The sequence below is a fragment of the Cygnus olor genome, chromosome 1, assembly GCF_009769625.2.
Source record: "Cygnus olor isolate bCygOlo1 chromosome 1, bCygOlo1.pri.v2, whole genome shotgun sequence".
NCBI classification, from domain to species: Eukaryota; Metazoa; Chordata; class Aves; order Anseriformes; family Anatidae; genus Cygnus; species Cygnus olor.
Genome location: NC_049169.1, coordinates 32,566,135 through 32,592,792, shown reverse-complemented (window position 1 = coordinate 32,592,792; position 26,658 = coordinate 32,566,135). Strand labels below are relative to the sequence as shown.

The window sequence follows — 26,658 nt, the reverse complement described above, 5'->3', positions numbered from 1 at the left end:
TATTTCTCTGCTTTGGGCATACGGTTCTGAAGTGGAATGAAATTTAATCATAAACCTAATGCCTGCTGTGTATTGTATATAGGTAAACTCAAAGACCACCTGAGAGAAACTAAAAGCAAAGAGCCATCCAAGAAGGATTATAAGATTACATTCTTAAATAAACACCAAGATACATTAGAAAGAGATGTACACCATTTTCTTATTTTCATCTACAGGCAATAAAATGCATTACCTAGCCACACATTTCCCTCATTTAATTCCTTGTGTATTACCTGATGTGGGAAACCACATGATAGCAGAACTCACTGAGAGCTGAGGGAGAGTGAAATCGAAGATGATTTTGTATGAAAGGAAGAGCTGGAATGTCTCTCCTAAAAGATGAAATAAAATCTCATAGAATCATAGAATATCCCGAGTTGGAAGGGACCCACAAGGATCATCGAGTCCAACTCCCGGCACCACACAGGTCAACCCAAAAATTCAGACCATGTGACTAAGTGCACAATCCAAACGCTTCTTAAACTCCGACAGGCTTGGTGCCGTGACTACTTCCCTGGGGAGACTGTTCCAGTGCGTGACAGCCCTCTCAGTAAAGAACCTCTTCCTGATGTCTAGATCACTGTCCAAAATGATCTGTACCAGCCAGAACAGCTACAGTGCTGTGTTCTGGGTTACTGTATCACGTAACCATGCTGGCGGGTGTGCAGGTCATAAATGCACTGACAAGCACAGTGCTCTGTAAGCTTCTAAGGTCGTTGAGGAAGGGATGGAAACAGAACTGGCCAGGGCAGGATTCAAGAGTTCAAGGATTCTGGAAGGATTCAAACAGTTCAAAGGATTCAAGAAGGCACCTTCTTGAAGATGCCAGCCAAAATTGCTCCCTCCAGCTGGCAGCACTGAGTGGCACAGGCACTACTGGTGAAGCCCATTCCTTGGCTGGGGTGCTCACTTGGTTTTGGTGTCCCAAACCTGGCAGAGCTGCTTTTCACCTGCTATTAGGCAATTTTCATAGAATCACAGAATCACAGAATGTCCTGAGTTGGAAGCGACCCACAAGGACCACTGAGTCCACCTCCTGGCTCCAAACAGGCCCACCTCAAAATCAGACCCTATGTCTGTGAGTGTTGTCCAAACACTTCTTGAACTCCAGCAGGTTCAGTGCCATGACCACTGCCCTGGGGAGCCTGTCCCAGTGTCCGACCATCCTCTGGGTGCATAACCTTTTCCTAACACCCAGCCTGACCCTCCCCTGTCCCAGCTCCATGCCGTTCCCTCAGGTCTGTCTTATATTGACACAGAATTATCAGAGAGTGTCCAAAGGAGGGTTACAAAGACGGTGAAGGGCCTAAAGGCCAAGATGTATGAGGAGCAGCTGAAGAGAGGGTACTGAGAGGCAAACACTGATCTCTTATTTCTGGTGACCAGCAATAGGACACAAGGGAATGGCATGATCCATTAACCTCAGGATAATGAGAACATTTTGAGGGATCGAGCATGGCTACCACCAGTGTCTTTCCTCGGGACAGGGAACTGTTTGCAAACAGCTGGTTCAGGCTGGATTTGGCTGGGCACGGAGCTGCAGCTGACTGATGAGCTCCTCCAGAACTGATGGGCACTTCAAACTGGCAACCTGCTGCTTTAGGACATGGATTACCTTCCTGAGAGTGACTTTGACCAGGGACAAATGGATTCAGTCCTTAGTGTAAGTGAGTGCCAAGGCTCTGACAACCATGCTGTGTTGGTTAAGGATGGATAGTGCCTAGTATCAAGACAAGGTCAGCATTATCTGCTGTTGCAGCAGTTGAAAAAGTGTTGGGGAAGAGAAGTGAAAAATATAGCTCTTTCCCAGTTTGTTTAACATTTTTTTTTTTTTTAATCTGTGTTTGTACCATTTCAACAATAGTGGCAATGTGTTAAGACACCTACAGCACACAGTGTCGTGCTGGGGAATCTCCTCTCCCTAATGAGCAGTACAGGACAACCAGACAAGCAGTCATATTCCAGAAAATAACAAATTTTTAGTTTCTGGCCTGGAGGAGACTAGAAGCTTTATTGAATTAAGGCCACACTTGTACAATACCTATGACCCACAGGGACATGGCTCCAAACACAATACAGCTGAGCAATTAAATGTTAGTTCAAAGTCAGAAACCACGGCAACTATAACTTCAAATCATTAGAAGGGACTAGGGAGAACTTCCTCTCCTCTATACATGTGAGTGAAATTACCTATTGATGAGTACAATAAAGTCTGATTCAAACAGATGCAAAAATATCTAATGTACTCATTATCTCAAGACGCTCGGTGATTAACTACATATGTCCCTTTTGTTATAGAAAAAAAAAGTAGCAGCTGTATTGTGCATTAGAAGAACTCAAAGGCAATAAAAATAAGCATATCCTTTTGTTAATGTTTCATATAACAGCCTTCAGGCTTTCTAAGGAAGTATAAACAAATGGTATTCGATCAGCTCTGCAGAAATAATGCATTTAAGCCAAGATCAGGCATATTCTTGTCGCTGCTCCCCTCTAAGGTTTGATTAAGAGCAAACAAGCTGGTTTTTCCTTCTTCGCTCTACTTGAGCTCAGTGCTGTTGCTAAGTGGACCTGCATGCCCAGCTACCACCTGTCACTGAGTCCTGTGAATTCAGTACACCATGTCGCTAAATGTGAATTATTGATAGGCATAAAACTTGGTTTAAGGTAACTCTCTAGTGATGACTTCCTGAGATTTGTCTTTTTTTTTTTTTCTTTGACTCACATGGTTGCATTTACAAATTGCATGCAGTTCTATTACTTAAAGAACAGCTGAACCAGTTCAATCATCTCAGATTTTTCACTCTGAGATAAAAACCTGTGTAACATGGCTCAGTACAAAGCAGACTTCTGGTCATTCCTGAGCATTGCTGTGGAGCATTGAAATTTATCTGAATGTCATCATTACTGTTATATCAACATATACCGCTGCAACATAATATTAAGCAATGCAACGCTCATTGGACATACACCCTACAACAACAAACCCTATCACACATTCATTACAGTAGAATCTGAGACGAGAGTCTTCACAACTGAAGATGGGAATACTGCTGCAAAAGAATTGCAAACAATCTCCAGCTTTTCTTGTTCCTAGAATTCATCTTTTTTTTTTTTTTGGTACATTTGGGCTGGATATGGCATTTTCAGGGGGCAGTGCATGAAAATGCTGTCTGCTTTTGGAGAACTGCTTCATTATGTCAGGCAAATACCTGAACTGTGAAAGAAAGGCCTCAGTGTCACATGTATGGTACATACCCATTGTCAGGGTAAAAGGGAGCGACTGTGACAAATGAGAAGCTTTTTGAGCTAATTCATTTTCTGTGTAGTCATCTCAGAGCCAAGAGGCTCCAGCTGGGACTGGTGCCTGATTATGCTAGAAGCTGTACCAAGTCAGACAGCATCTTTCTCTGAGCACCTTAGGGGCTAAGCAGACAATCAGTCAACTAGTGAAAGAAAAGAACTACAGTTGTTCCTTTCCAGCAAATGAGGAACTGAGTCACAGAGCTAAAAAAAAGGCCCAGCCCTCAGCTGCTATAGACTGGCATGATAGGATTCAGGGCAGCACAAATACAAATTACAGCAGTTGAAGTAAACTCTCAAATTGCATCTATAATTTCTGAGACAAATATAATATGTCCAAGTAAGATTTAACCATCCTCAAGCAGCCCAAAGGAGGAAATGTACTTAAAAATATTGTACTTTGCATGTCTTGTTTGACAAAATCCACAGCATAAAATGATGGTGCCGGTTATCAAACTAGACAAGCACAGAATGAAAACACTGCGGCATAAACCAGACAGCTCATTAAAAAGGCAGGGTGTGTACTGTGCAATAATGGACAAACAGACGCCCACCTTTTCTAAGAGGGGAATGATTTTACTTATCATTTTCTTAGTCCCAGAGTAACTGAAAGATCTGAAGAAATAGATTAGACTTTATAATGAGGTCTGAGAAGGGGTCAAAGGAATGTTTCAGGGATGTTCAAAGGGAATTTACACACCCGCCAGGATCTTGAAAATATTTCAATGGAAACTTCTGGGTTATAATTACACAAAACAGTGCAGCACTTTCCCCATCTCCTCATCACCCTTTTACATAAGCACTGCATACATTCACATCAAAGGTGTTTCTTCTTCAAAATAAAAGTAGTGTATTTAAAATGCAATATATTATTCTTCAGTCTACAAATAAAGTACTTTTCCATTAGTTTTGCTTTGTCCACAGAAAATGGTAACATAAAGAAGCGGATGGGAAGAGGTATGGAGGTTTCATGCACAGGTAACTCTGAGACTGCTTTGGTATGTATTCATGTGCCTGCCAAGAAAGGGACAGCTTCACTCGCTGGGACTCCATTTTTAGTTGCTGTTCCTGAGCCGTCAAATAGACCATTTCTGGTCCACGAACTTGTCCCTGTCAGTACAGGATAGCCAGGAAATAACCCACTCCCTTGATACCAGTTACAGAGAGAAGATACAGGAAAGCTAAGAGGAAACAGAAGTCTGATGGGGAGAAAGAGAAGCTCAGGAGAGCTACAGTTCTGTGTCCAAAACAAAAAGAAGCAATACTTGACCACCCCAAAATCCACTGACTCTCAGCGAAATAAAACAAACCACTTTGGGACCAAGAAATTCAATGCAGATATAAATGCAAGACTAGCAACTGTGGAGGCATATTCAAGAACAGCATCATTTCTAGGATAAGCAAGGCCTTTGTCTGAACCAGCAGAAAGAAATGTCATGGTGCCAATAACGCCATGAGAAATGTTATCATCTCCATTGAACAGTGTTTAGGAATGTACTCAGAACTGTCACTTGAACTTGTATTAAGTGTAAACAAAATAAATCTGTAGATCAAGAGTTGTTCCCATCTAGTCCTAATTCACTTTTATTTTTCATGGCTATTTTTGAATATTTTATATCATTGCTACTAAGGAACATTTGCATGATCCAAAGAATGATGAGGATGTAGAAAGGACATAAGAAGAGGGGGAAGTCTTTCCTGTGCAGGAGACTTTGCAGGAAGGAAACTCTGTGACTTTCTGCAGAAAGGATGCTCTCACAATTACCCCACATCAACTTGTCCCCTTTTCTTTCAGAGACCCCGCAGGCCATGAGAGGTAAAGCACTGTGGACCCAGCCCTCACCACAGGGGTCTTCAGCAAAGATTGCCCGATTAGCTCAATATAAATTGTTTAAAATACTCACCCATTTTTGTAATGCTGTTTGACAGGCATGTCTGAAATTGGCTAGTGAAAAGCAGCGTACTCTGAGCGGAATGAAACACTCTACGTAATATCAGAAAAAAACAGTTCAAGGTATATGGCTATATGGCTCCTCTCTGAAATTCTGCTACCTGGCAGTGGCTAGAGATACCAGTAAAAGAACTTGATCTGCTGTCAGTTTTATCAAAGGTAAATTTCCATCTATCCTGGCTCCTTTGAAACATCTGCCATTGGTCACCTGCCTTTCTGTCTTGATTACTGTCTTGAAAGGACAAGTAGTAAATGAATAGAAAAGATAATGATGTACAAATTGTTTGGTAACTTCACTAACACAGTTGTTTTCTTATGGGTTTTGATTTTTATTTTATTTCTGTGTTTGCAAACGTTACAAACCCCAGCACAGGTATGAAGGAAACTACTCAGATATCCAAGTACTCACTTCAGAAGTTTTCATAATGAATGGGAGACATTTAGAAGACTCTTGCAGAAACCAGCTCCAACCAAACAACACGTAAATTGAGAAAGAAACATATTGAAGGCAGGCTGACAAAAGGGTTAATCTTTTTTTCTGAGCTGTTCATTCAAAGTTTGTTAACTTCTGTGTGAACAAACTATTGGTCGGTAGTTTTTGCTGTTGCTTGTTAGGAAACAAGGAAATTTATATAGCACTCTTTAATCAAATGTACAGCTGGGAGGATCTATTCTGACAGGAATGACAAATTATTTTGTTCATCTTGCTTTGTCTATGAACACAAAATCATATATTGCTTAGCTGCTTCAAAGAAAACCTACTATACCTGTGTATTCTGTTTAAAGTGTAAATCAGTACTCTCCTCTCATTTTCAAAAATGTAAATTAATTCAGTCAAATTTCTGAGTGTAAAGCCAGTTAAAAGTTACAAACAAATTAGGTTTGCAAAGTTAAATAGATTTTCTAAAAACAAAACCAAAATCGAAACAACAACAAAAAACCTCTAAAAGTCAAGTTTTACCCAGTTTGTGTAGACGAGACTATCTCTGCTTTATTTGAGGAAGTTATACCTCTTTGTATGCACTTGATGTTGTTTGTGCTTTCTAATGTATTCACATTGCACTAGATTTTAATCAAAACATCTTGTCCACCAGTGTAAAAGTAGGATAACTTGAAATAAATGGATCTGTCCCTGCTTTATACATCTGTTAACAAGAACAAAGTCTGTTCCATTTTGCTGCTGAAGTTTCTGTGTTAAACAAACATATACAATACATAATTAACATTACAAAGTAGATAAATTAACGACTTCTTTTTTATGGAAATAAAGAACTAGGATAAAAAAAAAAAACAAAACAAAAACAAAACAACAACAAAAAAAAACAAACAGCAACAACAAAAAAAAAAAGAAGAGCTTAAGGACTGTTTTTCTTCTGTTAACCTTCTAATTCTCTTATTAATACTCTACCAAAGATAGAAGACCAGATGTTCTGCAGGAAAACAAAACAAAACAAAACACAACAAAACTGACAGGCTACCCATGAAATATGTTGCTTTTCAAGTGCAGTAGCTAGTAGTGGTCTACAGCTACATGTTATAGTAATTTACATACAAAAATATTATGAAAAATGCATTTGGAAATGGGTTATTATTATTACTTTTTTCCACCTGCTGATATGCTAACACCACATAAGGAGAGATCCAGCACCAATCATAAGAAATGTTGTTAATTACCCAACTCTCTTTGACCTTACTTTCTTTAAAGTTATCCAGAAGGGCAAAAATCTATTCTCCCTATTCACAACTTTATTCCCATTCAGTATTAATGGGATTACGTTGCTAGTTTGGTTTTGGATACAGAAGTAAGAGATTTCTCAAAGAATCATAGCCATAAGCAGTGCCTGGCTTATTCTTAGGTAGATTTTAGATCACTTAAACATTGCATTTGACTGTACTGTCAGATAAAAAGTTGCAGTAAATCACAAGAATGGCAAGAATTTACACCACAGGATTTACACTACACTACAATGTGCAGCTCCACAGAGATACTGAAAAACTCTACGATCTTTCAGAAGTCTGAAAAAAACTGTAAACGCTCACAAAAGACACTATGGGGATGAAACAATTCATCACCCCTGGACCCATGAGATTTAATAATCCAGCCAGTGCAGGCTCCTACCCATTAGCAAACTCACTAAGAAAAATGGCACTAGAAAAAACAAAACAAAACCACAACAAAAAAAAACAACCACAAGGTAGTACATAGGCTATTGCATGATCTGCTGTCTAGTTGCTCAGATGTGGAATGCAGGATTATAGATTCATTTTTCATACTCACTCTTTTAGTTAACAGCTTTTCCATTACATATGGATGTAAAAAATGTGATTTTTTTTCCTTAAAATAGCAAAAGTTCTAATACATGATAATAGCATTATTACATATCCAGCTTTAATATGCATGGTCTTGCACTCAGTCTGAAACTGAGACTGAAAATGTAATGATGCCCCTGTACAGCAGTGAATGCTATACATGCCAGAAATATACAGACATTGGTGTCTCAGCATCTCACTGATCAGGGCACACACAATTCAACACGTGAATATGCCTATCCTTCATCACTTTCATACTGTGGAAAATAAAATTAATAAATAAAAACAAACTTGTAGGGCTATTTCTTTCTTACTACAAGCAAACACATCCCTTAAAACTGATGCTCAGCTGCACTGGACTGAATTTGATCTGTTGTTTCTCTGAGAGAAAATATGCAATCTATTTTAAAAAAGCAGTCTGTCTTTTCATTGGATAAAACATCCTGGCAATCAGGACTGGAATGGAGACCACTGCACTGCTTCTCAAACACCCTAGAATGTGTATTATCTCTGATATGCTGTCCTAGACCCTGTGAAACTTTCACACTGCAGCCATCCAGCAGTGGGAGAAGTGGTGATCACCCTACCTGTGAAAGTCAGAACAGTCTGAGGGTCTCCTGGATAAAACACTAGCAAAGGAAAAAAAAAAAAAAAAAGAAAAGAAAAAGGTTCCCTTTGACCAGCTGTGAAAATAGCTGAGAAGGAGCCTTGCAGATCTGCAGCTCTGGACTGAAGCCATGCCACCCTAATGACATTTCTTCTGCAACTGGCTTAAGGGATGGTTCCTCTGAGCTTGTCACATTGGGTCTGCACATCCTTGGTGGAGGGAAACTTGCACTTCTAGGGCCTGTGGCATCTCAGGCTACTGTAGATGTTTACAAGCACTTCAGCTATACTTCAATCTCTCCATCGACTATAAAGACACACTGATTAAAATGAGGTGAAGATATATACACAGCAGACATCTAAAACAGGTAGTCAAGGTCCTTTTTCTTTATTCCAAGGAGGGTGGATATGAAGTGATGTGTCACAGCAAGATCGGCAGAAGAAATGGGAACATGGCCTGAGTCAAAAGCTAGGCACATTGTCCATGAGGTCCTGTTGTAGTCCTGCAGCCTTCTCTATGATTCATTTTCTAAGGTTGCTTTAATATCTTTATGGTCATAACTTTCACATTTACATTTCAGTCACAAGTTTCTGCCTTCTCTGTATCTCATCTGTGCTCGTCTCCCTGACTTGTCCCCTGAATATCCCATTTATCACTCAGACTGAAGGAGCCTTTCCACATTAAAAGGAGAGTGAGGCTGGGAGGCAGCCAGAGTTTGTTGCAGGATGGAAACCAAAGGTAAAAAGTGCACGTACCCTTAAGCATCACTCATGTATAACTGTCTGTACAAGGTTCATCTGTCTGTGTTCTCTTCACTTGTCTGCCTGGCTTATGTCTAATTGAAAAAAAAAAAGGTAGCCCTTCAGGGCAGGGACAACTTGGTCCTTTATTTTTATTTTTGTTTGTTTATGCTGTACAGGGGGCCTAGATAAATATCAAATGCTAATGATACTAAGCAGGCAAAGCTGTCCCCTCTATGGTTATGTGATTATTTTTTCACAGCATTGAGAATGGATTTCCAAATTCCATTGGTTTTCTCTTGCTGCTAAACCGTCACGTTTACAGTATTAATGCTACTATTCAAATTGACAGAAAATGTTTGTACTCAAAAACTAGATGAAAATTCATTTGTGATTTTGGTTAACATAGCCTCAAACAGAAATTGTACCACTTAATGCCAAGAATATATTTTTTTAGTGGGGGTGCAGGGAGAGGAGCTAATTTTACCGGTTTGCTGTTAAAGCTCAGTAAGTCTGAAAAATATCTGGAAACAGACAACACTATAAAACAGAATTTCTGGAAATGTTTAATTCTAAAGCTTCTGTCAAAGGATCATGATCCTGATCATTTTCACTTGTGATTTAATACTCTGCTGTCTCAACCTGACTTTATTGCAGAACTGCAATGATGCTAGAACTACACTGTAAATAAACATGCCAACTTCGTTGCGCGTTCCAAATAAATAACTTTAAATAAATAAATAAGTCCATCCCACAATCATCAGTCAAAAATGTAATTAAAAAGAACCTCTCACTTTGTTGTTGTAAAAATATGAAATAGTACTCAGGACAGGCTGTATCAAATAAAATTCCCTATATTCAGCAACTCCAAGGTTGAAGTAGTGGAACTTCATTTTTCAAAGTCAGAAAGATGACTTAATAATTATTTGGTATCAAGACAAGTCTGTTTCTCTACGTGGCATACAATATCAAATTCAGTACAGCTTGATACATCATGCATTTTCATTCATGCTTTCATTACAGCACTATGAAATACAATCATTTATTATACATTCCCTTGAATCTTTTTGAAAGAGCAAACAAAATGTAAAATACAGAGGGAGAGAAAAGAAAGCAGCAGAAAACTAGAAACTGAAACTGAATTCCATTTCCCACCCTTGCTGCCCCAACCATGAACATCAGCGAGTGCTGAACGATGGTGGACACTGGGAAATAAAACTGAACTGTAGGACTTTCTATAGCTGTCATGTCCTAGCACAGTGGTGATAAATTCTGAGCGCCACCACAGTGTCACCTCCATGATAATCACTCAAGCAATAGATATCTCATTAAAGAGAACTAAGTGTCTCAGAAACGGTCTTTACTGGCAGGGTTAGGTAATAATACACTGGAGAGAAAGGACCCATCAGTTCTCAAATTCTTTGCTAAACTTCAGTTTAACAGTCTAACGTGCCCAGAGTTTAACAGTCTAATGTGCCCAGGACTAATAGCAAAAGTCACTCAGGTCCTTGACATTCCTTTTCCTTGCTTCAGCCCAAATGACCCAATTCTTCACAAGACATCGGGTGAGTTACTCACACAAGGCTCAGACCACAGACAAATGCACGGGGTAGGGCACAGCATCGTATGAAGGAAGTTTCTGGCCACAGAATTGTGACCCAGATTTCTTTTTTAACAGCTAGATTCAAATGAGTAGACATTGTGCAGACTACAGGGAATTATCTCCCTCGCTACCTGCACTGTCAGAAGACACTACAGTACAAGTACCTGTCATCCAAGAAAGTAAAGAAACGCTCTAGTGAAAGTGGAAAGTAGAATCTTAATAGCAAATATTAATATTTATCCATTAAAATGCTATAATGTATGTATACCTAATACTGTAAATACTTGAAATGTGGAAGTATTTCTTGGGCCATATTTCTCTCGCCCTCCTAAAAAAAGCTTTGAATTTACACAACAACTAACTTCTGTTTCTTTTTCTGATGTCATTTTTTTTTTTTCAGAAAACATCTTCTAATTTGGGAAGTTCCTATTTGGTAATCTAAGAAAAGAAAATCGACAATGTTTTCACAATAAAAGGCCAACAGGTTTTTTGAAAGTCACTAAGAATGATGCTATAAAATGCCTCCACTAACAGTGATTGCAAACAAAACATTCATTTGCCTTCCTTTAGTCTTAGCAAGACACCTTTTGCTCTAGTAGAAATAGAGGAGTAGGCAGCCTCAGCAGCTTGAATGGAACATTAGGAGAGCGTACCTGCATGACAATAAGAAGGTCAAACACCAAGATGAAAGAAGCCAAGAATGCTCTTGAGACCTCATCACTTGGCAAAAATCCACGATTCAGCTTGTCCCAGCTGATCCAGTCAGTAGTGATGACAAGCACAACTACAGAGGTCAGGGTAAATAGAACCATCCTGTAAGGGAAAAAAAATAGTTCAGAGAGAATAGGATAGTAATGAAGATACATCATTCTATTTTATCTATCTTCTAGCGGTCAGCTAGTGCTTTATCAGTACTTTTGCACCGATGAAAAGAGATTGAAGAAAACTAAGTGTACAAACAAATCATGTAATTCAAAATAGGAAGGTAGTCAGCTGTTCCCTTAGTAAAAAGAAATTTAGTAGCTAGCACTAAACATGTTGCAAAATTAGGGTGGAATATATCACTCCTGTTCTTCGTTCCACATTTCTCATTTATGATGCAAACCAATTAAGTAAAATAAAATACAATTAAGCTATAATAATGTACCAAAGACCGTATAATCTATGCCAAATCCAAATGAACAATTTGAGGGAACATTTCCTGAGGCACTAAGGACATTAGCACCTAGGCAATTTTTTTCTCAGCAACAGGAACTATAGGACACTAATTGTGACAGCTGATTATTATATAAAAACACATCTGCATGAAAGAAATTTTCATTGCACTAAATTAATCTTTAGTATGTTCTGTAGGTTGTAGAAAGATTTCACTTTGTATCTCCTAGGATGTCCTTTGCACAAGTTTTCGACACATCTTACAGCATTTCAGAGAAGTCAGTGAGGAGTGAATTACAAAAGCAGTAATGCCTGTGTATGAATGATATGAGAATTCCAGAAGACACATTTGACTACTTCATGCAATTCTATGATAGGGTATTTACATAAAAAACTTTCTGAGCTATCCTCCCAAAATAGTTCTGCACCATTTCCAGCAGCACTTTGGTGGTATCTTTCAGCCAGCAGTGATAACTGATTGAATTCCTGGCTCCATGGAAGCAGGAATATTTAGCTGGTAATTTGAGGGGGAGCAAGGCTTCTCCCAGTAGCCGGAGCTGCCAGCAGACCCATGCTATAATAGAGGCATATCAACATCTGAGTGCATACACAGAGCTAAGTAATTGTGGCAGTATGGAGTTTGTTCTACAGCAATAAAGTCTCATTTTCTTCAGCTACCGAAGGCTGTAAACCAACGTGAAGAATATTTCCTATGACACTTCTAAACAGGACGAATACTCAGCAGAGTAAAAGAAAAATCTGCACACCAGTAGTCACAGACTACCAGTCTGCAGGCATTCGGTCTTGGCTCTGTCTGTGTAGGAAGAAAAACAAAACACAACCACAAAAACAAACAAACAAACAAAAAACTAATAAGCACATAAGCAGTAATGTACACATTTGGACTTGTAAACATCGTTCTTCTGTGGCATGATGGGCTGTCTTTCTTTACCATATGAGACACAAAAGGACCTGATTGTTGCCACCTTTACCTTTGCACATTTGTTTTTATTCTTAATAAATCAATTCAGTTATATTCAACACTGTGGTTGGCACCGTAACAGTATCCCTTGAGTGCATTACCTGCACCCAAGCCAGAAACAAAAATGAATGAGGCGTATTAGACTTAATTAGACATAAGCAATATTCAAGCCTGCTTATTCCCAAAATATATGCCTTGCTACCACCTCACTTGTCGGTACCTGAAGCTGACAGACTTTTCTACAGGCTCCGCTTTGACACATGTGAAGATTAATGCTCTCGTGTGAAACAAGAAGGGACTGTTCTCCAGAAAGAGCACAGTCCTCAGAGCTTCCCTGCTGACCAGTGGAGACTGCTCTGGCTGTTGGATGCAATGATTTTCCTTGTCCTCATTCTGCAGAACTCACGTCTCCCAGAGCCCAGGTTGTTTAGAAATGTAATTGAAGGCTGCATAGTTTGCCATGGGAACCATATACCCAGAAGTTATGCTCAACACTATTCTGCTTCAGTCCTCTTGAATTATGCATCTGCATTTTGGAGCCAGAGTTCAAAGCATATAAGGTCAGGCTTTGGCATGTATGCAAGCAAAGGCAGGTGGATTTTTATGCATGCTTCATCAGCATGCATGCAAAGACCAGCGTGTGTGCTCAAGCCCTGATTTCCTTGAGGAAATGCATATGCACTTAAAAAACTGCTTCGTTATTAGTTCTGAAATGTCAAATAGGAGGGAAGGGAGCAGAAAATGGGCTGCTAATAGAATAAGAAAATGTGAGACCAATAAAAATGGACAGAAATAGATATTTGACATGGTTGCATTAAGCAGCATAATTAGCACTCAGTTGTATTTTTGACCTATGTTACTGGAACAGAGCAAAATATTCAATAAATGTTTTTGGAGTTATTATAAACCGAGTTTCTCTGGGTTAGAGTTCACTCCACTTCTAGCACTTCCCCAGTGTCTTGGGGATTCGGAGAAAAAGCTGAGGATTTAGTTTAACTTGACTTGTATCAGTGACACCAACGTGAAGTACTCTGCAATATTTAGGCCAGTGCTGTTTGTCCTTTACTTTGCAATGCACATCGCTGAGAGCTGCATCATCACATCAGTCACGGCACTGCTGGCAGGACATCTCTGCCTCCTGCTTACAAAAGGGCTGTGAGGGGAAAGGTAACAGAGGACTGTCTCTTCTCCCTACCAGACATTAAGAAATGCAACTTCTTTCTCCACAGAGGAAATGCTCTCACATATTTCACTTCTACGTCCAGTTTGCTGCACTGAATGACTGTGTGCCCTGGGCACCTTTTCAGTTGTGATAACACCTGTTTTACAGCCTAGCCCATACTCTTCAGGATGCAAGGTTACTCTGAAGAATAAAAATAAACAGTGTCTGCAAAAAATACTGTCTGAGCCAATTGCATACCGAGAAGTAAAAATTATTAGGTAGATCCAGAAAAGTCAGTACTACGGTTACCACCCCTAGTGATGATCTAAAGTCCCTGGTTCTGGACTGAACTGAGGGAAAACCTGAAGACAGAAGCTTGAGCAGGTTTTTGTCACTGGCTGCAGACAGTCCCTCACAGCACACAGGTCAGCCTCAAACTCTGTCATGCAGGAATGCCATTTCTGGTTGAGAAGTGCCATGACACTGCATTTTCCTCTACAGTAGAAAATGGGGCATCTTTGACTTTGGACAGTCCAACAGGCATGTCCTGACCTGCACTGAAGGCAGTCCTGCATATTCTCTGCCGTCTCTGGGACATATCAGTCCAGAATTATTTCTGATATGCCTGTAAATTTCATGGCATGCTCATGGAGCATTCACTGGGCTTCCTTGCTATGAGATGATAGACTTCATGTGTTCACCTAGATAAAGGCTTCCCAAACCCTGTGCACATTAGGCTGGCATGCAGTGCACTGCACAGCTGCTGCTAAAGGAACTCTGCTAACAGGATAATCACGGGAAGCAGCATGCTTTGCTTCACTGTGTACATCCATACATACCTACATTGCCCAAAATAAGGCCAGCTGAGGCCAGCATGCTTTCCCTAGAAAATAAAATCGGAGTAGTGTGTATGTGGGTGAGCAGCGCTGTGCAGACAATAACCTAAAGTTAAGACACCAGGGCTACCTTCATCCACTCTCCAAAATATTGAGGATAGTGTAAGATTTCCTAAAAATCTCTCCCAGGAGTCTAAGATAAATCCAAAATGTTCAGTTAAAGAAAGCAAAACACTCAACCCCCAGTGTAGTGAGTAATCCAACCACAGTGCAGCGAGGACCTAAATTTTCTTGTGGGATCCGTTGCCAAAGTCTTTCCCCAATAGATGTTTCCATTCCTGCTCTCTGGGCTACTTCATGGGTGGCATCACCCAAGAGTGGCAAAACTAATGACTTTTCCTGTTGCCTCCAGGCAGGCATGGCTTGTTTCCACTTGGGAAACAAGGGGTGGGGACTACCTGTGACACGTAGCTTTGCGGGATACCAGGAGCAGGAGCCATCATGTTGCACACTGGGTCTAACTGCGTTAACAAGTTACCTCCTGAAGGAGTTTTTGTAAACTCAGCCTGGCACTGCAGATACTCAGGACCCTGCAAACTTCCTTACAAAGTCGTTTTGTACTCAGCTCTCTGCAGATATTGTCCTTGCTGTGGTAGACCGGTCCATAACTCTTCTCCCTTTGCCTTGCACCAACACCATCCTGAGCTTATGAACTGCAAGTTCTTTGTGAATGGGATGAGCTCAGATTTGTTTGTGGGGAAAACAAACAGCCTTTTATTCCTGGGCTCTGCAATGCAGTCGTTGGTCTCCAAATGCATAACTGCATTCAGATACATCAGTAATTCTCTAAATCCAAAACTAGAAAGAAATGAAGACCTTCTCCCATCAGCATCAAGCAGTTTGGGAACTCCACTTAAAAGAGAGCGTCAGGAAACATCACAACCTAGACCGTGTGGTTTAGTATGCTGAATGCCTGTCATACTGGAGGCTGCAGTCTGGCTGCCCAGAGAACTCTCCCTGCTGCCCTCTGAAACACCCCTGGAGCCACCCCATTATTTAGCAGTCCTTGAAAGAGCACCACGTGCCAGAGCAGCAGATGGACTCAGAAACACAAAGGTGGGCTCTGGACGAAGAGCTGTGGGAGACAGCCAGAATGGGGGAGGAAGGGAATACACACGCTTGGCAATCTGCTATAGCCGATGTTCAGTGCTGATGCAAACCTAAGACTTTCTGGCTTTATTTCAGGGGGAGGGAGGGTCACATCACTTAGTTTTATTTTAATTCCAAAATAACAGTGCTGCCACCAGCATTACTGGTAAAAGGCCTCCCTGATGACATCTGTAAACTGCCCATGCAAACGTACATTTTCTGTTCACTCAGTAACACTATGGGCCATGACAAATGCAATTCAGACTGGAATACTGGCTCGCCTGTGATGCTTCATTAGCTCAGTATGCAAAGCATGAAGATGCTGATGATCCCAGAAGTCTTTGCTGAGGGAGGACACAAAATGCCATGGTGATCTTAGGTCTGGCTGCTTGGGGACACTCTTCCATTGTTTTGCATGTCCTGCCTACTACATCAGGAACTCTCTGCTCACAGCACATCCCCTCCAGAGCTATGTCAGAAGTGCCACTGACTCTATGCAGACACAGCTTCAGGAAACAGCAAGCTTTTTGTCTGGGTTATTTATCTGTACTGAGGTGAATACTGAACAAAACAGAATTTGTGCACGGGAAAATGAAGACAAGCTAAGAGATATATACAAGCTCATAAAACATTGAATGTTGGAAACAAGAACTGCTTTCAATCTGAGCCTCCTGATTCTTTATGTCAAAATCAGCAGGACAAAGGGTACCACTGAAAACAAATTCTGGTCTATGATGGGACCTCATTTCTCAAACTGTCACATAGTGAAAGCAAAGCTTTTCAATGCTCAGGTATCAAATACAACTCTTTGCCCAGCCATACATAAGGGAAAGATAATGCTACCTTCAATTTACCAGCACCTTTGAGCTGCTCTTTGTTAGAGCTATTTAGAATTTTCTTCTGTCTTGCATGACCCTCTGCCAAATCTTTTAGGAAGCTGCAGCTTTGATGATCATATAGCAAGAGTTCTGCTAAGATCGACTGAAGAGATGAAAGGAAAACTTTGACTATTTTCCTCATCTTTATTTTGTCTTTTCCAAGAGGCAAAAAGCAGTATCTTGCCCTTTGACCACATCTTTTCCAGAAAAAAACAAAAGAAGCCTGTGCTGAGTCAAAAGCAGCTCTTAGATTTATATGATATAGTACTGTGAGAGTTTTTCATGACATTTTGTCCCATGATTTCCACTAAGCTGGGTTATTTAGAAGTTGCTAAACATAGTTAATAGGAATTCCAGATATTGCTTAGTACTATGTAAATTTGGAACAGAAAGATACATTAATAACAAAAAATAGATCTTAAATTCTATATTTCTATTATTGTTCATTAAGGAAATGAGAATACATAATTAATAAAAATATATAATATACATGTGAACTTACTAAATAATGGAAATTAGCCAGCATATATTCTGGGTATATTTAAAACCCTAAATAAAACCACCTAGCAGTTAGTCAGCATTTATCAAAACTTTCAGCTTCAGGTGGTGTGTAGGAAACAGAAAAGCAATTCTAATCAATGTTTTATAAATTGCTATTTACGTTTTCAGTTGTGGTGGTTTATAATGTCAATTTTTCATGAATCTGCCAAAATAGTTTAAAACACCCTCTGAAAATGGATATATGAAGGGAAGAACAAATTTTACTGCTCTAGATATTTAAAAGTGCTTTCCAGTCCTCAGGAAAGAAAGATCATCCATCAAGCTAAATACTTTCCATAATTTTTAATCTGAGAATCAGCACTGGCCAAACATACTGTCCCACAGTGTACAATAACTATAAAGAACAATGCTACTGCAGATGTTCATACGCAAATGCCAACACTTTTTATTTCACTTGTTTTAATTAGGAAGGGTTCTGTTATTAAATCTGTCAAAAATAGCAACTCTAAACCCATTTAAAATAAAATATTTAGTCTGCCTGTTACTTGGTGTCAGCACCACTTCTACAAATAAGCGAGTGGAAGGGACAGATGCTCTACTGGTGAAAAGCGTCTGGGTTCTCTGGAGCAGCATGGATTTGAGACTCCAGCTGGCTACTGCTCTCCTGCCCTGGACACAGCAATGCTTGGAACGGAGAAAGAGCAGGGACTTGAGAGCTTTGCCTGGACCAGCAACTCTTGCAGTGCAGCGACGTAGTGCAATACCACGGAGTGAAACACTTGGTGCTGAGCGACTGATACTCACAGTGCACGTGTCTTGTGGGCTGAACTGAGCACTGGGTCCTCACCAGAGAGCAGTTGCCACTTCAGGGGATAAGCATGTGATAGAGACACGGAATGACAATGCTGCCAGAGTTCAGACCTCCACATACTTCGTGGTATGATTCACAGAATCACAGAATCACAGAATCACAGAACTGTAGGGATTGGAAGGGACCTCAAGAGATCATCAGGTCCAACCCCCCTGCCAAAGCAGGTTCCCTAAAGCAGGTTGCCCAGATAGGCACAGGCATAAGTAAGAGGGACAAAGTGTATTAAAGTTGATTATCAAAAAGACCTAATTACCAAAAGTTAAATACCAATTACAATAAAACAATGGTTAATTCAAACTTTGAATTGCATTATCTTTTTTAAAAAATCTGTAGTAGTGCCTGGAAGTGCTAACTTCCATCCTACAGCAGGATGTAATGGATGAGTACAAGCATTTGCCAGTAACTGGCAGTTCTAAATTATCAGTTCTGAAGTTGTCAATGCTGAAGTACTTTTCATTTTGGCTAGGAAACAACAAAAGGAAGACTACGTTAGGACTGGCTCATAAATGCTTATTAACAGTGGACACTATATTTTGAGAGCCTTACATTTCCGATAAAGTCTTCTAGTCTATGTTTGCAGTTGTTCTGCCTGGTGAGCTGAAGAAACTGGACAACACAAAGTATATGGGACACTTTGTATATGCCAAATATATACACTGGAATTGTTTACTCTGCATTTTTATACATTCATTATACTTAGAAAAATGAAAAAGATTTTGGTGAATACAAGCAGTGCTAGTTCATTTTTTCCAATTATATCTGTTTGTCAAAGAAAGGATATTCCTCTCCTGAACACCTTGCTCTGCTTCTATCCTTAGACTGTGACAGTTGCAAATTTATTACAGTGTATCAATGTGATTCCAGAGCTATTTGGGATGTTTGTACAAAGATTTGTATAAAGTCTGAAATTACATTTATGTTAATGCACAGAGGAAGCATTTTGCTATGTTTCATGTAATAAAGTGAATAAGATTAGGTAATGTAATCACACGGTGAAATATTAGAATTCTAGACAGCATCATTTTTTATTATAGGTAGAAGCATCTTTGAGTTTCCTTTTGCCACACCATTAATTTACTAAAATGAAAGTGTTATCTATTTCAAACACCAGCTCATTTAAATTAAACTCATCAGCCATAAGCTTTAGGTTTCAAATGCCATTTCCTATCTGTGACACAGAAAAGGAAAAACAGTTTAAGAAGGTTCATGGTCTTGCTTCTGAAAAACATTTTCCATCAACACCTATCATATGCAAAGTAGTATAGGATTCATGGGAGTTTTAACCTGGGAACTCTGTTCCATGCTCAGCTTCCCAAGTTAGAAGTTAATTGTCTAATTCCAGTAAGAAGCATTTTGAAAACAAACAGGCAAACAAACAAACAAACAAAACCACAAAACTGTTCTACATAAGGTAAGAGGAAGCCATTTTCCTGGTTTACTTTCAGATGGATACATCACAATCTATCAACAGATTGGAGTTGGAAAACTGGATCAAGAAACAACAGAAATTATTTTCGATGTGTCAAATATTCTCAGAGCATCAAACACCTTAGGAAAGACTTGTCTGGAACTTTTTCTCAGGCAAGGGCAGTTCATCAATACAGAAAATTTTCCTGTGAAAGAACTGACTTCTGTAACGTGAGGAAAGCTATGTCAGAAAGGAGCATGACTCCTGCACCCGACTGCACTCAAGGAGCCAGGAGGTAGGGCACCATCCCAGTTCCAAGAGGTGAGGCAAGTTGGCCAGAGGCAAATACCTGTTCTGTGGGATTCAAACCAAGCATTTGAATGTCAGTATTTAAAAGCCAGCTGAATGCTATAATAACCAGGCTTTTGGATTCTACATGGTATTACTTGTTCAGTCCCTCTAGCTGGAGCTTCTTAACTTTGTATAAAAAGCTAAACAGTATAACTGTCTGGACACCAATTGCCCATACTCTAAGTGTCTTAAGGATGAGTTATTACATCTTTCCTTTACGTTATTTTCAGCTCCTGGTATGAGTGAGGTAAAGACTTAATGTTCACCTTGGGGGGAAGACACAGGATCATGTTCCAAAACATGTGGAACACAGAATTTGGCTGTTTCCAGCATTCCCAGCAAATGTCATAGGTTATGAGTAATAACATTCTTGGTGACCTTTTCTCAGTTATCATGAAATACTCAGTAAAGTTTTCACTTCATTGCAATGTAAAATGGCAAAAAGCTTTTGAAATGAAAAAAAAAGAAACAACTTTTTTAAAGTTAGAAGACAACTTCTATTTCCGATGAATTAAGATGGTAAGTCAAATGCTATTCTAAAAGCCTAAAATTAGTTTTTTCTGATCTATAGCAGGACCAAGAGGTACACCCCCAAAACTCCATGGCTTTCCAGTGTTCAAACGTTATTCAATATGGGTTTTAAAAACAAACACAAGCATAAGTTTGGATTTAACTCCACATTTTCAAGCCTATCAGTGCTCTGGGGTATTTGGACTTCCAGATAGTTGATTTATGAAAAACTGATTGACTTTCAAATGGTGCTAAAGACCCAATTAACACCATGCAGATAAGAAAAGTGATAAAAATCAATGAATTAGTAGATGCATTGTTTAATAAATAAATAAGTTTATTCATTAAATTTATTATTCATCCAATTCTGGGGTCCCCAGTACAAGAAAGATATAGGCCTCTTAAAGAGCTTCTAGAGGAGGGCCACGAAAGTGATGTGAGAGCTGGAAGACTTTCCTGCGAAGAAAGGCTGACAGAGTTGGGGTTGTTCAGCCTGGAGAAGAAAAGGTTCCAGGGAGACCTTATTGTGATCTTTCAATACATAGAGTAGGTTTTTAAGAAAGATGGAGGAAGACTTTTTACCAGCGTCCCTAATGACAGGAAAAGGGGTAACAGTTTTTAAACTGAAAGAGGGTAGCTTCAGATTAGATATAAGGAAGAAATTTTTCATGAGGGTGGTGAGGCACTGGGACAGGTTGACCAGAGAAGCTGTGGATGCCCCATCCCTGAAAGCATTCCAAGTTGGGTGGATGGGCTTTGAGCAACCTGGTCTAGAGAAAGATGTTCCTGCTCATGGCAGGGTGTTTAAAGTAGATAATCTTTAAAGGTCTCTTCCAACCCAAACCATTCTATGATGCTATGATTACTTTGTATTGTAATAACACATTACTGAATTTATGGAATTGTTTTGTTCACAATTTATTAGATAATTAACAAAAATTTAGCCTTTGTCAGAGTTTTACTACATAGAAAACACTCTGAATCTGTCTTCTACATATAATTTGGGATATTATAAACTCATATTACTTTCCTGCACTTAAATTCCTCATTTTTTTCCCACAACTCACTAGTGAAGTCTGCTGCATTTCATTGAGTGCTACGTGAGCAAATGATTATTCTTTTTTTTAACAGAGAATATTTCTACATATCGTTTAGTTCGGTACAAATAAGACATTTTACAAATAATTCAGATCCAGGAACTTACCCATTTGTGGGGTTTGTAGAAATCTACACATGAGCTAACATACCTGATCTGTCATAACAATTGGCAGAGATGTTGTGCGGGATTTGGTTGCCTACAATACATGTTTAGTATGATTTGGGGTGCTGTAGAGTACCTTGCTTGACCTTGCAGTAGAAGGTCTCCTCTGAGACCTGCATCACATCTGCCAGGCCTGTGCACCTTTTAAAATACCCTAAAGCATTTCAAATTCTAGCCTGTGCCTATGTTTGTGTACCCGAATCCCATCTTTATTCAGTCACTGGAGCCCAGAAAATGATTCAGGTGACTAAAAACAATTTTTTACTTTGGTAGACCTGAATGCCCCTCACCTGCACTGGTCAGAGCTCCATAGGCTGTAGTGGGAGTTGGCATGCTGACAGCCATTATCAAGATGGACAAACCTGAATCTCAAAACTGAAGTCAGTTTTCAATGTTTTATTTTCTTTCAAGAAAATAGTGAAAAGTTTGCTTGAACTGACAAACAAATACAATGTTAAGAATTGTCAAAATGCATCTTTGAAGAAAATAATTCTATTTAGAAACTGTCATATGAAAAATGTAAGTAAAAGGTATTTTTGTGGGCTTTTTGGCTTTTTAAAAGCACATTTTAGAAAACTGAAATGACTTTGCAAAACATTTGATGTTGCAGAGTCTTAAAATGATCCCTGCAGGTTTTTGAAACAAACAAACAAAAATCCTCACAAAAATTCCCACTTTATTTGTGATCTTGAGTTGCAAAACATTAAGGATAAAAATGGAGTCAGATTTTATCTATGCAGAACATAAGGAACACGTTGTATTTCTCCTGGTGTTATGTTGCTGCTCTTAAGTGAAACTGTTGATAAGAGTTGGTGGGAGAGCTGTATAATATAAACTCATAATCTCACCACTTTTCATGCAACATGTTATATCCACACCCAAAATTCAAACAAACAAACAAACAAAACAGTTCAAATATAGAATAAGCCAATTATAACGGTTTAATAGCTTTCTATGTTCTGGATTAGATTAGCTGTATATTTTACCTATACAGTAGTTTGACAGAATAAGAAATCTCTCATTATTTTAGGTTTCATACACCATGATATCTATGAGGTGTAACTTCTCATTCATGAAGATGTTGTATCTTTTATAATTACATTTGTGCAAAACTTATCAAAGTAAAATATAAATACAATTGTTTTAAACCCCTCTTTAATGTTTTTTTTTCCACAAAGCATTTTGAATAAATGTAAGCTCTTTCATCTAATGAGTTGATTGCATTATGATTAAACTTATTTCCAAAACAACTAAACAAACAACAACAAAAAAACACACAACAAAAAGCTTTAATCTTGTCTCCAGAGCAACGTATATTTAAGTAAAAAAATCTTCCAAAGAGTATACATCTTACTCAGTAGGAAAACAGACTTAGTAGACAGCAAGCTGAGCAAGAGCTGGCCATGTACACCAGCAGCAGAGGTCCTAGAAGCATCCAAGACTGTACTAACAGGAGCATGGTCAGTAGATCAAGGGAAATAACCGTGTCCCTCTACTCAGCACTTGTCAGACCACATCGAGAATACTGCATCCAGTACAAGAAAGGTATCAATAAACAGAAAAAAAAATAGGAGTCCTGGTGAACACCAAGTTGGACATGAGTCAGCAATATGCCTTTGCTATTAAGAAGGCTAAAGGTATTCTTGGCTGCATTAGGCAAAGTATCACCAACAGGTCAATAGAGGTGATCCTTCCACTCTACTCAGCATTGGTGAGGCCGTCCTTGGAGTCCTGTAGCCAGTTCTGGGTCTCCCAGCATAAGAGAGACATGGACTTGCTGGAGAGGGTCCAGTGTAGGACCACCAAGGTGATCAAAGGACTGCAGCCTATGAGGAGCATCTGAGAGAGCTGGGGCTGTTCAGCTTGGAGAAGAGAAGGCTCAGGAAGGACCTCTTTAATGTATACAAATACCTGAAGGGAGGGTGCAAAGAAAATGGAGCCAGGCTCTTTTCAGTGGTGCCCAGTGCCAGGACAAGAGGCAATGGGCACAAACTGGAACATAGGAGGTTCCATCTGAACATCAGGAAGCACTTCTTTACCGTTCAGGTGACTGAGCAGTGGCACAAGTTACCCAGAGACACTGTGGAGTCTCCTTCTCTGAAGATCTTCAAAAGCCACCTGCACATGGTCCTGGGCAACCTGCTCTGGGTGGACTTGCTTGAGCAGGGGGTTATACCAGATGGGCTCTAGAGGGCCGTTTAAACCTCAACCATTCTGTGATTCTGTGAAACTGAAGCAGAGGCCTCCAGGCTGGCTGGGGGCTGGAACACTTGCCTTGTGAGGGGAGGCTGAGGGACCTGGACCCTGGAGAAAGGGTGGTTTTGGAGGTACCTAACGGTGATGCCCCAGTACCTATGGGGAGGTTAGCAAGAAGATAAAGCCAAGTTCTTCACAGCAGCGAATGACAGGACAGGAGACAATGGGCACATATCAAAATGAGAGATTCAGACTGGATATAGGAAAAATTGTTTCTGATGAGGACCATCAGGCAGTGGAAGAGGCTGACCAGAGAGGCTGTGCAATCTCTAGCCCTGGAGTTTTTTGAGACCCAAAAAGATAAAGATCTGTGTCACCTGGTTTCAGCTCAGAGTTAACCTTGCTCTGAAAAGGAGACTAGAGACATCCTGAGATCCTGAATTCCAGCTTGAATTATCCTATGATCCTATGATATTTTTTCTCCAATAAAAGAATCTTAGTAGCCAAGCATTTAAGTTATACATCATTTACATTTATGAAGGAAACATGATCTACCTGCCATCCAACAAGTAATCCTATTTGCCTATGGGAAAAGAATGAACAGCAACAGCACTAGCCTTAGACCAAAGAAAGTGTTAGAATTTCTCCTGAAAAAAACCTATGCAACAAGACAAAAGTAATATAATTTTGTGTGCTGGTACTGTTCTTCCAACTTAGACTTTACAAATCGCTCAAAACTTCACTTGACATTTACAGTAACTGTAATAAATAATACTTTTTCCAGATGATTCAAGAATTGATACCAACTCAAAAGTGATTCAAGGAAATAAACATTGATACGCGTGTTTTTCCACAATTTGAGCCAATTCCAGTATAAGGCTGACATGTGTCTTCTTAGAAGACAAAGAAAAATCACATCCAGATTACTGTAATTTTGATCTCCTGGAGAGTTAACCTTTCTAAGAACAGAACAGGGTTAGAAAGAAGCATGAGCAAAAAGAAGCTAATGCGGCTCACCAGCACACATGCTGAAGGTCAGTGCTACTCTGATGATTATATGCCCAGTTCTGTACAATATGAATGTTCCCCTTTTCCACATGAGGAACCCATGCAATGCTACAGGCTTGGGCCAGAGTGGCTGGAAAGCTGTGCAGAAGAAAAGGACCTGCAGGTGCTGACTGATGCTCACCTGAACATGAGCCAGCAGTGTGCCCAGGTGGCCAAGAAGGCCAACAGCATCCTGGCTTGTATCAGGAATAGTGTAGCCAGCAGGACCAGGGAGGTGATTGTCCCCCTGTATTCTGTTCTGGTGAGGCCGCACCTCAAGTGTTGTGTTCAGTTTGGGTGCAGGAAGGACATGGAGGCCCTGGAACATGTCCAGAGAAGGGCTACGAAGCTGATGAAGGGCCTGGAACACAAGTCCTGTGAGGAGTGGCTGGGGGAACTGGGGTTGTTTAGTCTGGAGAAGAGGAGGCTCAGGGGAGACCTGAAAAGCTGCAATGAGGTCTCCCCTGAGCCTTCTCTTCTCCGGGCTGAACAGCCCCAGCTCTCTCAGCCTTTCTTCATAGAAGAGGTGCTCCAGCCCTCTGATCATCCTCGTGGCCCTCCTCTGGACCTGCTGTAGATCCACATCCTTCTTGTGCTGGGAACCCCAAACCTGGATGCAGCACTCCAGGTGGGGCCTTGAGAACTGCTACTCACTCCACTGTATCCCTGCCACTGAAAAGCGAAGGGGCTCAGGATCCAGCCAGGATCCACCCAGCAGGATCCACCCAGCTTACCTTCCAGAGACCCACACACTACACCAACTTTTGCTTTGCCTCCACGATCTTATCAAGCTCAAAATAGCGTAGGCAGTGCTAAAGAGACCCTGAGTTTAATAGATATTTTACTGACCTAAAGTTTGCTAAATACGCATTCTGCGTTTTACAGAATATTCTGTTAAATACTTTACTCAAAGATGATTGAGTACCCTTGAGTTTTACAGCTATACAATTCTTTTCTTCCTGCAAAATACTTCAACATATATTTAACAAGCATAAAAGCCTACATACTGCCTCCCCATCACTTGTATGATTGCTCAGCTTCCAGCAAGCACCTACAGGGAGCAGATGGAGGAAAACTCCTGGAAGGGCTATATTTTACAGTGCCTTTCACTCAAAAAAAGGAGAGATGAGACTTTGAAATAAACCAGCATTTGGAACAGATGGACAGACACGGCTTCTTTGATCAGCAGTAACTGGATAGACTAGGATCAGTCAAATTTTTAGACCTCTGCAGTGCAAATAACTACATCCATTTCACAAAGGCTATAAAATAGAGGGCAACTTTTGGGACAGGATACAGTCTCTCAGAAAGCTTTTTTTAGTCTTTTTGATTAACTTTGTTAGTGTTGACTTTGGTTTTCTCCTAGATCATTTATTCATGGTACAGAGATGATATTAAAAGAATTTGGCCAGTCCTCCACTCCATTTTTTGCCTTTATGTTCTTCCTGGAAACGTTAAAGATAGCTGTCATCTCTAGCGAGAACGCCTTGAAAGATGAACGTGATTTACAGTCATTCCTGGGTCTTTCCAGACATTGCCGTCAATCTATCACGGAGTTTTCTGAGTTGATAGCCCCAACAACGCCCAGAGAGAGAGAGAAAGAAAGAGAGAGATACATTTTATCTGAGGCAGTGGTTACCTTCACTAAGTTAAAGTGCTGGATTTAGGAAGGAATGAAGTTTACCCTTAAAAACCTTCAAATATTATAAAATATTTTACTATACCAGCTATTTTTTGTGTTTGAATACTGTTCACAACCTCTATGAGAGACGACTGCTTATATATGTGTATGTCATTTAAC

At 40.0% G+C, this 26,658-nt stretch overlaps 1 protein-coding gene across 9 annotated transcripts in view; it reads right to left on the bottom strand.

The window, feature by feature from the left end:
• The window catches only part of TMEM117 (transmembrane protein 117), a 220,366-nt gene that overhangs the window by 34,503 nt on the left and 159,205 nt on the right, over positions 1 to 26,658 (bottom strand). For all 9 annotated transcript variants that reach the window (XM_040551590.1, XM_040551598.1, XM_040551570.1 and 6 more), the window contains one exon: positions 11,204 to 11,363. In XM_040551590.1, coding sequence (XP_040407524.1) covers positions 11,204 to 11,363 — 160 coding nt within the window. The remainder of the gene's footprint in view (positions 1 to 11,203; positions 11,364 to 26,658) is intronic.